The sequence below is a fragment of the Gopherus evgoodei genome, chromosome 7, assembly GCF_007399415.2.
Source record: "Gopherus evgoodei ecotype Sinaloan lineage chromosome 7, rGopEvg1_v1.p, whole genome shotgun sequence".
In the NCBI taxonomy this organism is placed as follows: Eukaryota; Metazoa; Chordata; order Testudines; family Testudinidae; genus Gopherus; species Gopherus evgoodei.
Genome location: NC_044328.1, coordinates 58,964,812 through 58,978,620, shown reverse-complemented (window position 1 = coordinate 58,978,620; position 13,809 = coordinate 58,964,812). Strand labels below are relative to the sequence as shown.

General features: G+C 48.2%; 1 protein-coding gene across 4 annotated transcripts in view; it reads left to right on the top strand.

Moving 5' to 3' along the window:
* Window positions 1-13,809, top strand: part of PRXL2A (peroxiredoxin like 2A) — a 29,031-nt gene that overhangs the window by 7,915 nt on the left and 7,307 nt on the right. For 3 of the 4 annotated variants that reach the window (XM_030571128.1, XM_030571127.1, XM_030571125.1), the window contains exons 2-4: window positions 2,442-2,621; window positions 4,555-4,649; window positions 13,295-13,435. In XM_030571128.1, coding sequence (XP_030426988.1) covers window positions 2,444-2,621; window positions 4,555-4,649; window positions 13,295-13,435 — 414 coding nt within the window. In that variant the 5' untranslated portion in view covers window positions 2,442-2,443. The remainder of the gene's footprint in view (window positions 1-2,441; window positions 2,622-4,554; window positions 4,650-13,294; window positions 13,436-13,809) is intronic. The other variant, XM_030571126.1, reaches the window with a different exon arrangement.

Here is a 13,809-nt window from a genome sequence, read left to right as displayed (position 1 = left end):
TAAATAGAGCCCTCCAACAATGTAATATGCTCATCTCCTTACTAGTGTATAGAGCAGGGGTCGGCAACCTATGGTACACGTGCCAAAGGCGGCCCGCGAGCTGATATTTGATAGCACTCAGCGGCGAGCTGAGCGGCTCAGCCCACCACTGCTCTGGGGTTCCGGCTGCTGCCCCGTTGGCACCCAGGGTCCTGGCCCCCGGGGCCACTCAGCACCCACTGCTGGCCAAGGGACCCCCAAGAAACCCCAGGCTGGCAGTGGCTGAGCAGGCTGGCTGCTGAGACCCCGGCTGAGCCACTCAACCCACTGTCAGCCTGGGATTCCATTCACTCAGTTGGCAGCGGGCTGAGCAGGAGTAAATTCAATGAAATAGGAAAACAAGAGCAACTAATGACAAAGTGCAAGAGCCTAGAGCAGTGGTCTCCAACCTTTTTTATCTGGTGGGCACCAGATGAAGGACCATGGTGGCAGACAAGCATCCGCCGAAATGATGCTGAATTTCGGCGGCATTTCGGCAGATGCTCATCCTCCGGCCAGTATGTGGGTGCACTCAGAGGCCCCTATGGGCACCGGGGCACCTGCGGGCATCGCGTTGGGGACCCCTGACCTAGAGAGCCTCCTGAAGCACGGTGATCATTTTGATTTAAATGGACTTGAACTGTACGAAAAATTGAGTTGTTGCCACATGCAAAATCGGTGATGGACATTGTACAGTTTACTCATACCAGCAAACTTGTTGACATATATCCTAATATGTACATTGCCACTCGTATTCTACTGACAATTCCTGTAACAGTAGCATCAGGAGAAAGTAGTTTTTCAAAACTAAAGCTCATTAAAAACTATCTCCGCTCTACAGTGAGTCAGGAACACTTGACTGGTCTGCTATTCTTGCAATTGAACAAGACATCACTTTGTCTTTGTCATACAATGACTTTATTACTGATTTTGCAGCCAAAAAAGCCAGAAAGATTGCTTTTAATTAAAAGCTAATCCTTGTTTCAATACCTCTTCATATAAATTTCCAATAAAATGTTGACAAATTAAAAAAAATATTATTTGCATCATTCTGTCAATCAGAATTTTTCTATAGTGCTACTTCTTTAGTGCTAGTCCATCAGCATTACAGTGTGCTTAATTAAGTTAAACTGGTTTTAATAACATGCATGTGGCAAGTTTTCCAATACTGTAAGCTTATGTTTGTGTTGCTAAGAGCAAGACAGGCACGGGGCACCAGTTTAATAATCTCGCCTAGGGCACCATAAATCTTAAGGATGGCCCTGGACAGTCAGCACATTTTGTTTCCATTTCGGCTTTATCTATTTCAACCAGCCAGGCTAAGGTTAAGTTGTTTGTTCCTGACATGTCAGGAACAAACTGATAAATGGAATCTAGTTATCAAGGCTAAATTGCAGAGGCCTTAACAGGCAGTAGGAGCTGTCTGGAGTGTATTTGTAAGGCTGGATCATATATGGTGATCTGAATATGTCAAAGGCTTAGATGTTTCTGCATCAGCGCTCCGAACTGACAGATCTGCTCTGTCTCACTCTGCAGCTTCAGTTTAGGGTTGAAGCAGAGACAGCCAACTGTGATGAACTATATCTCGATGTTCTATTCTTTCTCTCATAGACGCACTGTAGCATATTTGCAAAATCCTCTGAACTTTTCTAAAATATCATCAAGACCAAAAAAAGGCAGGGCCCATAGTAGCCCTACCAACATTCCTTTGTTTTAAACTATCTGCCATGTTTTACAGTAATGGCTTAACATGCATTGCAGAGTAATCCTAATGTCATCTTTTGTTACTGTAGTTAGGGAATCCCTTTTCTAACAATCATTCTACACAGCAGAATGCCATAATAGCTGAATGCCTCGCAGGCTGTATTTATTCTTCATACCCCTGTGAGGCAGGGAAGTAATAATACCCCGTTTTACTGATGAGGCAGTCTGGGTTAGAGCTGGGATTGAACGTAGATCTCCGTAACCATCAGACCATCCTTTTAGCTATGCCAAAAGGTGTTATCCGGGGTGCCCAACCTATGGCCCACGGGCTGTACACTGCCCACCAAAGTATTTCATAAGGACCGCAGCCTGCTTCAACACAATCTACTAATCGATTCACTAGCGTTTTGTTGTCACATTTACATCATTTTAGTTTACACACGTATGTAAATAGACAATACTGCACATGGAAACAACCTATCTAAATACATACAAAACAAGCTGAACTTAAAATATAAATCAATACAGGTGACTTTAAATCTTATTAAAATATGTAGAATCAATTTGGCCCACACAAGCTTCTGCTTAGGTTTATGTGGCTCTCCAGTGTAATAAGATTGGGCACCACTGGCTGATGACTTCTTCTTAACTCTCCCTCCTCTCTCCTTGGAATCTATCCAGCAGCTGGAATAATTCTTTTTTCCTCCTCTTTTTTCCAGAAATGTCTTCCCTGCCAGACTTGGAGCTCTTCACCATGGGGATGTGGTCTATCGGCCTTGGGGCTGTTGGCGTTGCCGTGACAGGGATTCTTCTTGCTAACACCGACTTGTTTCTCTCCAAACCGGAGGCAGCTTCGTTGGAGTTTTTAGAGACGACTGAGCTAAAATCTCTGGGAGAAGGTAAGAATTGGCTTCCTCTGGAAATCTGAGCTCTCATTCTACAGTGATGGACTTTATAAAAGTACCTAGGTAGAGCTAATCTTACCGTTCAAGGCCAGGGTTGAAAACAAAGGTTCCTAGGACAAGTAGAGTGTGTTTGGAAGAGAGAGTTGTCTCAGGCTAAACCCTATCTATTAGCAGTTTAGGGAGAGCATCAGACCACTCTTTTCTTTCCCTGCTTCAGTAAATGGTGTGGGCAGTAGCTGACCCTTCTTGAGAAGGGAAGGATGGTGCTGAAGTGACAGACCTCTCTGAACAAATAAGATGCATCTAATTTTGACTGAATGGCTGCCAGATGAATGATGATAATACTCAGCTCTTATTTAGCACTCTTCATCCATATATCTCAAAGCACTTTACAAAAGAGGTCAGTATTATTATCCCATTTTACAGATAGGGAAATTGAGGCACAGAGCGGTGAAGTGACTTGCCCAAGGTCAATGGCAGAGCTGGGAATAGAACCAGGTTTCCTGAATCCTATCCAGTGCTCTCTCCATTAGGCCATGTGGCCTCCTCTACAGTTCTGTATCGTCTTTTGCAGACTTTGCTACTTTCTGATCATTCCTCAAGTCAGCTAGATAATTTTTCTGCCTAACATACAAAATGTTTTTTTTATGTTGATTTGTTGCTTATTTCACAAAGAGCACTTTTTTCCAGCCTGTCCAAACCGTCACGTGCCTGATGATAGGATAGGGATTGGCAATCTTTGGCCCACAACCCGTCAGGGTAAGCGCCCTTGCAGGCTGGGCGGGTTTGTTTACCTGCTATATCCGCAGGTTCAGTCAATCGCAGCTCCCACTGTTCGCGGTTCTCTGCTCCAGGCCAGTGGGGGTGATCGGAAGCGGCGGCCAGCACATCCCTAAGCCTGCGCCGCTTCCTGCAGCCCCCATTGGCCTGGAGCAGTGAACCGCGGCCAGTGGAGCCGTGATCGGCCGAACCTGTGGACAAACTGGCTCACCAGGGTGTTTATCCTGGCAGGCCGCGGGCCAAAGGTTGCCACTTCCTGTGATAGGAGCTAAAGGGTGAAAACAGACTGAGTAAACATAAACAAAAAATTTAAAAACCTTGCCCAAGGTTCTGTGCAGTTTAATTCTATTACAAAAGCCCAAAACAAGGTGGAGAATTATTCAGGTATGCAAGGTCACACACAGAAGTTAATAAAGATTAAAACAGAGAATGCCCCTTTAGAGTTTTCAATGTCATTAATATTGCCTGTTACTGCAGAATGGGGGGGGAAAATTCAAGTGAGCACATTGACATTTAATTCACAGATGTACACAGGGGGACCGAAAGAGGATGTTTTGTGATTGTCTGGGAAGTAACTTATACACCATAATGCTATTTCCAGACATAAGGCCTGACTCTGCATTGCTTACTTTTGACTGTTCAGTTCAGTAGAGATATACTAGCACAAAACTTGCATAACATAGTGGAAAATCTAAAAATGAGAGGAGTTTCATTCTATGGCACAAACTGATGGACCGCTGTTTGTGGCAATAGCTCTTGTTTCAGAACATAGGCAATATTATTCAAAACGTGCACTACTAATAAATACAATTGGAGGCAACCAAGCAGGGGATGGAAAGTTGGGATGTTTGGCAGAGCTGGGAGCTGACTCCCATGTGCAAAACTAGAGATGACAATTCATACCTGTCTTTGAAAAGTGCTATAAATTCAGGGATCTTAATAAAACTGATACTTTAAAATGGACTTTTTTTATATACATTTAATTGGAATTTAAATACACTTTGAAAATCTCCCCCTCTGTCTCAATTAGAATATAAACCTATGTAGAATACTGAACTGGGAATCTTTCACCATGCTTAGTGTTCATCAGAAGTTGTTGTAGTTATATAAATAGATGCCATAATTCATGCTATTTCTCCCTTATAAGCAGAAGAAAGAACATTCAAGGCAGGTGAGCTATGGAAGAAGAATGGTGCAGTGATCATGGCTGTGCGGAGACCTGGATGCTTTTTGTGCAGAGAGGTATTGCAATGGGTTTGGGGGTTAATTCAGAGAGTTTTGCTGTAATTACGTGTCTTTGTGTTAGATGTGTCCCAGGAGGCAGTCAGCTAAAGCACGAGTTTTGCATATCTGAAAATCTTGTTTCCAATCCCAGATTTGCTCCCATGTGAAAATGAGCTTCGTTTCTCTTTGTCTCCATTTGTCAATATTATGGACTAAATTCTCAGCTGGTGTAAATCAGCATACATCCATTAACAGATGGGGTTATGCTGATTTACACAGGATGAGAATCTAGCCCTGCAGATCAAAAATAAATTTGGCTAGATAGCTTGTCTGTGGTCAAGAGAAGCCTGGAAATGGACTAGCAGGAATCTTGCAGGTACTGATACAGCAGCATTGCATGGGAGGGGGAAACATCTGTCACCAGCATGCTCAAGTCAGTGTTTCATTTCCTGGAGATTAAAGTCATTCTTTCAAAGGGAGGAAGGAAAAGCCTGCCGTTCACACATCTGCTGTTCACGATCTGTTTGATACTCTACTGAATGTAAAACCTGCCTTGTATTTTGGTCACTTATTAGGATATTTCCACCTTAGCAATTATATTATTACTCACCAGTTAATAAAACAGAGCAATTAGTCTACCAACCACTTAATTATAGGGTCTACTTAGTCCCTACACCGCATAATATTGGAAAGAGTTGTATGCTTGAGTGAATTTAGTTCTTATGGACAGAGACAGATTGAAATACTATGATCATGGAACAAGTCCTTACTGCTGGGAGGATTCTGTGAGACAAAATGTGCCATGACCCCCCGCCACAGATCTGTTTCCCAACAGAAAATGGCGGAGAAGCAAAGGGAGACCATGGGTGGAATTTTTTGGGAGGGATTACCCCTTCCAAACAGAGGCAAGGCATGGGGGGATGCATTGGGGGGCACATGGGGTTACGTACCACTTCCCCCTCGCCCCCATTCTGCAAACGCAGAGCTGCCTAGCTGAAGGAGACTGTGTCTCTGCTCCACTGACTCTGCAGCTGAGTCCCGCCTCCTGATTCTGAGTGCCAGTTGTTCTCCCTTTCTGTGTGCTGGGAGCCTTCCTGTTCTCTATTCTGTGCAACAGTGAGTGCCTGTGGTGGGGCTGGATACGGGGTGGGTGGGGGGAAGAGGCAATGGGGAAGGAAGTAGGGGTGGAATAGGGCAGGTGGGAGGGGAATGTGAGAGTGAGGGGAGGTCGATGGAGAAGAAAAGTGGATAGGGTGGGGGGAAGTGGGAGCCCACCATGCAGCATCCCCTCGGCAGCAGCTGGGGCTCCCCCATTAAACAGGCCCATCAAACTCTCACCCTGACAAGCCCTGCCCCCATACACTTGGACCCCTCCCAGCCTTCCACGCCCAGGTCCCTATCCCACTGATCTCCCAACCAGCTGCACCTGTGTCAGGATCAGGTGCAGCCTCCCTGCCGAGTCTCTGTATTGCAGGGTGGTGGGGGCTTCAAGGTGATCTCCCACCTCAATGTAGCCAGTGGCCTGAGCTACTCACTACCGTGCTGGAGCCACATTTATTTATTGACCAATAAAATTTCCAGAATTTTAAAATATTATGTGCATAATTTTTAATTTTTGGTGCAGAATTCCCTCAGGAGTAACAGGTAGTGTGCAGGCAGGGACAGAGTAAGCTCCAGCCCCCTCACACTCATTGCTTCAACAGTGGACCTCAATTCTGAACTGGAGGGGGCCACCACTAGGGAGTGCCACACTCTATGTCACCGTGGGGGTGGGGGTGGGGTGGGATGGGGGAGGGAGGAAGGAGATTTTTCAAAGACATAAAGGACAGTTAGGTACCCAGCTCCCACTGACTTGTGCCTTTTGAGAAGCTCTTCCTTAATCTTTGCCTTCTCTGCTGAGATGGCCAATGGTGGTTTCGGTTGAAGTGGTGAGGTTGTGTAGAAGAGATGTGGATAGGTGTCTTTCCACAAGGGTTGGGGTGAAGACCAGCCGTTTGCTTCACACAGGTCCCAAGCTGTAGGCCATCAGGTGGCAACAGCATGTAGTGACACTATAGGCCTCCTCCTCAGAGGTGGCGAGAACCCACAAATCCCATTAAAATTAGTGCTCTGAGAATCGGGCCATGTGGACTTGGAGTAGAGTTGAGCCAGTGACCTAGAGGGGAAAAGCTCTGTATACTATCATGTATCCTCTTAAACCATCCAGTCCCCTGACAGTAAGCAGTCTTCACTGTATTAAATTGTACTTCTTTTAACCAAGTTTTAATATGAATCTTAAAAATACCTATGTAAACGTGAAGGAGCAGGTTGCCAACTTAGGAGGAAAAGTCAGTGATCTGAGACTAACTCACTGTCAGTCCCTTGCTGCTCTTTCTACCCTGTGACCAAGGACACTGGAGAGAGACTTGCCCTTGAGATGGACGTGGAAGAGAAAACTACTGTTTAACCATTGGTTTTGCAGATGATTATACAGTGATTTAAGTGGGCAAACAGGCCAGAGGTATGCTGAATGCCATAGGCTATGCTGCAAATGTTTACTGTGTCCTGAGTAAGAGGTGAGGGGTTGCCGCTGCACCACCCCATTAGCAGACCAGGGAGGGATCTGTAACAGACTGACTTTTCTTGCTGGCCACCCCTTGTTTGATGGGGATGGAAATGATCTGTTTCTGGTGCAAACCTGGTTTACTAGCTGGCAGGGAAGGCCAGAGCCAGGTTCTCCTCTCTGCATGGGAATTGCCACTGTTTCTCTAATTTAGACTGACCGGGTGTCACGGAGTCACCGGGCGATGCTCTGGAACTGTTCCCCTCCAAGCCAGTTAGGACTTTGGGGAGCCTCCTCTCCCTTGGAGTAGACTTGTTCAGGGCAAGAAGCTCACACGTCTTCACCTCCTGGGTCTCTCCTTGGAGCATTCAGCATCCTCTGCCCCTCCGTGCACTTCCCACAGTGAGCCTGCCCCAGCGGGTCCTGGGGAAGCCACAGGGTCCTGCCCCCTCACTTTGCAGTCAGACATGACTCAGCCAGCCAGTAAAACAGAGGTTTATTCGATGACAGGAACAGGGTCTAAAACAGAGCTTGTAGTTACAGCGAACTGGACCCCTCAGCCGGGTCCATTCTGGGGGGCAGTGAGCCAGACCCCTCACATCTGCCCTTCACTCCTCGACCCCAGTCAACTCCAGACTAACCACCCCTTCCAGCCCCTCCTTTCTGCTTAGCTCCTTTCCCGGGCCAGGAGGTCACCTGATCCCTTTGTCTCCAACACCTTCTGCTGGCACCTTTGCAGAGGAGGGGCCCAGGCCATCAGTTGCTAGGAGACAGAGGGTCAGGCATTTAGGTGCACTGGCCCTTTGCTCTGCCAGATACTTAAGAACTGCCATGGGGACACTGAGGCACCAACACAGTATTCAGAGCAAACATTAAGAACATTCCTAGTTCGTCACACCGGGTGCATACTGTGCCCAAGGGAGTGGTTTGTTCTCTTGTGTGGGCACATGTTGCTATGCTCAGGGCACAGTTGTATTAGCCTCTTTGATGGGAGTTTAAAAAAGCCACGCGGAGACTGACTTCTTTCTCTGTCCCTGTTCCCACACCTATGTGCTAGGGCTTCCCATCCCCAGGCTACTGAGGGGTACATGGGTTCCTGATCGTGGGGGAGCTTTTTGTTTTTATAAGCAAAACTACAGTAATGGTCTGCAGCATCTTATTTCAGAATTTTCGACAACTATAATGAAATAAAAAGGTGGCTTTCTTTAAAGTGAGTATTCCGTGGTGGCTGGTGCATGCTGGGTTGTCTTGAGGTTTCGCTTAATTATTGAAAGAGTGTCCAAGTATTTGATTTAGAGTAAACAGCAAAGAATTAACAGAACTTTGCAAACAAATGGAATGGGAAGGCTGGTGGTGAAATGAGTCCAAGAAGCCTTTACTACAGTCCCTGAAGGATATATTCAAAAATAGGAGCATTAAGTATATTTCTCATTCCCTACTTATTGACTGTCATAGGGCCGATTCATGCTAATTCATTTCCTCTCTTTATCTCCTCTGAGCTTCCTGTGTTGGGATTGGCAGTAGCAGATTGGAGCTCTTCCCTTACCCTTATACAGCCTCACTCTGGCCTGTTGACATGTGCCTTGTAATGTCTGAATTTTGCCATCTGCCTTCCCCTGAGTGTTCTATTTGGAACTCTTGATATCTTCCCTAAATTATGGCAACACTTTGTTCAGCCAAGGCAATTCAATCACTTCTCCTCATAAACTGGTTGTATGCAGACTGTGCCCTTTAAGCAGTAAGTCTGGTGTCTGAGTTATTTTGCATAGCAAAGGCCACATTCTCCCTTAAAAGGCACAAAAGCCGCTCAGCCACTGTCTCTCTGTCACATCTTTTCCCTATTGGAACTGGCACTGGAGGCTAAGAGATACTGGAAAAAACTTTCCCCCTCCACAAACTGCTTTTGCAGTCTTCCTCTGCAGTGTGTAAAATGCATAGATGGGTTGGTGTTGCTGCTGCTACTATTCCTGGGGGAATTCTATGTCAAAAAATTTAAAAATTCTGCAATAAAAAATTCTGTTCACAGTATTTTAAAATTCTGCATATTTTATTTGTTAAAATAACACACTATAATAGGGGTCGGCAACCTATGGCATGCATGCCAAAGATGGCATGCGAGCTGATTTTTAATGGCACGTTGCTGCCTGCCGGAGTTCCGGCAGGCAGCAGCGTGCCATTAAAAATCCTGCCCAGCCTGGCCCGGCCCGCTCTCCTCCGCCCACTGCTCCCCCCGCGGGGGCAGGAGGCAGAAGCATAGGCGTGTGCACGAGGTGTGCCCGATGTGCCCAGGCACACCCTAATGCAGGAGTGGGCAAATGGCCCCACTCTCCCGGCGCAACAAGCCACAAGGTCTGCGCTCCCGGGCTGGAGCGCCTGGCCGAGCACAGCAAGCCGCCGGCCCTTCCCCCCCTCCCCTGGAGCCATGCTGCCCCGCACGCAGCGCTCTGGGGGCCAGGGCTGCGTGCTCCTGCGGGGCACTGTTTGGCTTTGTGGGGAGACGCTCCCTGCTTATCCGGAGCCATGCCGCTGCACAGGCAGCGTCTGAGGGGCAGGGCTGCCCACTCCCGCGGGGCAGCATTTTTGGCTCTGCGTAGAGCAGAACATGCTTCTAGGAGCCTCATGGTAAGGGGTCTGGGGCCAGGGGGGGTTGGATAAGGGATGAGGGCAGTCAGGGGACAGGGTGCAGTGTGGGTTCGATAGGGGGGTGGGATCCCGGGGCGGGATGGTTAGGGGTGGGGGTCTCTGGAGGGGGCATTCAGGGAGCAGGGGGGGTTGGATGGGGCATAGGAGCCCCAGGGTCTGTCAGGGGGCAGGGGTGGATAGGGGTCAGGAGACAGGGAGCAAGGAGGGTCCTGGGGGGGCAGTTAGGGTGCGGGGTCTCTGGAGGGGGTGGTCAGGGGATAAGGAGCTGGGGGAGGTTAAATGAGTAAGGAGTTCTGGGGGGTCCTGTCAGGAGGCAGGGGTATGGAGAGGGATTGGGGCAGGCAGGGAGCAGTGGGGGTTGTATGGGTTGGGAGTTCTGGGGATCCTGTTGGGGCGGGGAGTGGTTGGATAGGCATGGGAGTCCCAGGGGTCTGACTGGGGGCGGGGGTTTGGATAAGGGCCGGGGCAGTCGGGACAGGTAGGGGGTAAGGTCTTAGAGGGGTAGTCAGGGGACAAGGAGCAGGGAGGCTTAGATAGAGGGTGGGGTCCCAGGAGGGGGTAGTCAGGGGACAAGGAGCAGGGAGGCTTAGATAGAGGGTGGGGTCCCAGGAGGGGGTAGTCAGGGGACAAAGAGCAGGGGGGTTGGGGGTTCTGAGGGGGGCAGTCAGGGGCGGGAAGTAGGAGGGAGTGGATTGGGGCAGGGCTCCCTGGGTGCACACCCTAATGAAATGTGCTGCGCATGCCTATGGGCAGAATCTTGGTCCTGTTGGCTCACCTGCCTCTTCCTATAGTGTGCTGGGTTCCTGCCCATCTTCTGCCTCACTGTCCCTCCTTCCTTGCCAGCTGATGGGCCTTGTGAGGGCAGAGGCAGAGAAGAAGCAGGGGCAGGGCCTTGGGGAAGGAAGTGGTGGAATAGGGGCATATCCCCTCCAGCCCCCTGCCCTGACTCGACCCCCCCCCCACACCCATCCCTCTCTCCTGAGCCCCGCAGCCCTGCACAGCCCCCAGGCCCCTGCCCTGAGCCCTGTACCTCCTTCATACACACCCAGCCCTCTGCTTGACTCCTTCACTCACCCCCCACAACCACAGCCCTGACACTGGCACCCCCACACATACCTAGCCCCCCTGCCCTGACACCTGCACCCCCCTCACATGCCCCTAGCCCTCTGCCCTGACTCTTGCGCACACACACACCCCACATCCCAACCCCCACCCAGAGCACCAAATGGGAGCTCCTGCACACACACACCCCACATTCCCACCTGTACCTCACACCGAATGGGAGCTTCCCAGGTAAGTGCCCCACACCCAAACCTCCTGCCCCAACCCTGAGCTCTCTCCCTCATTCTAGCTCCTGGCCAGACCCTTCACCCCCAGCCCTGTGCTCAGTGCACTCCCACCCTCAGCTCAGTGCAGAGAGAGGAAGAGAATGATCCAGAACCAGGGAGAAGGTAGGTACCCACTGTATGTGGGTGGGGCTGGGACCCCAAACCGGCAGTGGGCTGAGCGGGTCTGGCAGCTGGGATCCCTGCTGGCAGGAGCCGGCAGATGGAACCCCTGAGCAGCAGTGCTCTTGGGTTCTGGCTGCCAGACCCTTGCCAGCCGGGGTCCTGGGTGCAGGCCCCGCCCAGTCCGCTGCCGGCCTAGGTGAACAGAACCCCAGACCAACAGCGGGCTGAGCGGGCCAGCGGCTTAAGATCAACATTTTAATTTAATTTTAAATGAAGCTTCTTAAACATTTTGAAAACCTTGTTTATTTTACAATACAACACTAGTTCAGTTATATAATATATAGACCTATAGAGAGAGACCTTCTAAAAAACATTAAAATGTATTACTGGCATGTGAAACCTTAAATTAAAGTGAATAAATGGAGACTCGGCACACCACTTGTGAAAGGTTGCCGACCCCTGCACTATAATCACACCAGTTTCAATTATTTTTGGTCATTTATTTCAAAATACCTATCAAACACTGTAACAATACAGACAACAAAAAAGATTCAGGAAATGTTTTTGGACAAATAGATTCCATACTAGGCATGTTAATACAGAACTCTGAGTAATAATTCACTTAAACTACAATACAGAACTATATTTACCACACCCCTCAGAAGCAATGCAAAGGCTTGGGGGAGTCAAGGGTAACGGAGGAGCTGAGAGAGAGGAGAGTAAATTGCTGAGAAGGAGCCTGGGTGTGAACTTGGAAGGTTGCTGGATATGGGTGGGAAAAGTATAGAACAGGTTTCTTTCGGGGGTGGGGAGGGATTGTTAGGGAGCTTGCCCCATGCAGACCCTGACTGATGCCCTTAGCCTCTCCCATTCAGTCAGGTACATCTGCCCCTGTCCCCACATGTGTCCATCCACCCTCACTCAGACACCCACTCCCTCATCTCCATGTGGCTCTATGCCCCCACCCAGCCACTCCCCTGTCCATACGTAGCTCTAAATCCCCTGCCCCATCACCATGTGGCCCTGCACCTCCCTCCCCGCTGTGGCCCTGTGCCTCCACTCCCATTCAACTCCTGCACCAGTCCGTCCTCCCCACTAGTCCTTATGAGTCTGAGTCTAGAGGAACTGCAGCAAATGTCGACAGAAGCTTTTTTCTGCACAAAAAATTTAAAATACACATGGCTCATTAATTATGCACGTGCGTAGTTGCGCAGAATTTCCCCAGGAGTATATCACATTGCCTGGGACACATAAAGCAGCATAACTGCTGGTATCCTGAAAGTGCATGCAGAAGAAACACAGTTTCACTGTATACACTAGAAAAAATAACTCATTTTACCTCTTCCTTGTATAATAAAAGCTGCATAGCACTCTTTGATCTGCAGCATGAAAAGGGTACATTTGTGCCTATTCACCATTTTGCAGGTGGAGAAACTGAGGCACAGAGAGGCCTTGCACACAGTGGCCATATCTTCACTAGGAAAGAATGTGTGTGTTTAACAAATGCTAAAATCCTAGCATGGACAAGGCAAGTTACAATATTAAGACTTTCGCTTTAGCCTTTGCTAGGATTTTTGCAAATACATGCTTAAAACTCCCTTTCCTAGTGAAGTCAGCCCTAGTAAGAGTATGGTGAATGAAGGAATGATTGCAGAGAGGTAGGCATACCTACACTAGCTTTAATCTACCTAGCATGGGTAACAATAGCAGTGAATATGCAGTAGCATGGATCTTCGCACAGGCCAGCAACCTGAATACATACCCACTGTTAGCTGCACCATCTAGATTAAAGTTAGTGTGCATATACCTGCCTGCACTGCAATCACACCTTCATCTCTGGTGAAGATGTCTCTATGCCAATAGACAGCCTAGGACTAGAACTCACACATTTGCCCTGTTTATTACACTTCATTGCATCCACTTTGCACCTCTAACCACCATCCACCCAAGTGGGTACATGCCAAATGTTGAGCCTTTCAGATTTCCATCCAGTAGTAAAACATGGCATTACTCTCATTGTCTTCTAGGAGGCTTCTGAACTTTCCTCTCTCAAACCTCAGCTTGACCAACTTGGCGTCCCCCTCTATGCTGTTGTGAAAGAAAAGATTGGGATTGAAGTGGAGGATTTTCAGCATTATTTCAAAGGGGAAATATTTCTGGATGAAAAGGTATGTTTGTATTGCTCTGTTTGTTTTAAGCTTGCTTGAGTCAGCATCTGTATCCACCAAGCCTTTTCAAGCAATCTGCATAGTGTGGCCTGAATGAAACTTAGGTATCTGAAAACTGATTGAATAGCCTTTTGTGTCTTAAGAAGTTAATCTGCTTAGATTTTCTATATATAAATTTGCTCAGTTTACAAGCTCAGCTGTCTTTCTGCTGTGTACTGTTGACATGTTCTTGCATGATTTTTTTTCCCCCCACACCTCTAAGCAAACAGTAAGATCATGCCAACTATTTTTCTCTTTTCTTCCACTGGGATGCACTGTCTGATAGTTATCCTGATATTAAAACCAAGGACTAACAATAAAATAGAAGGGTGTGA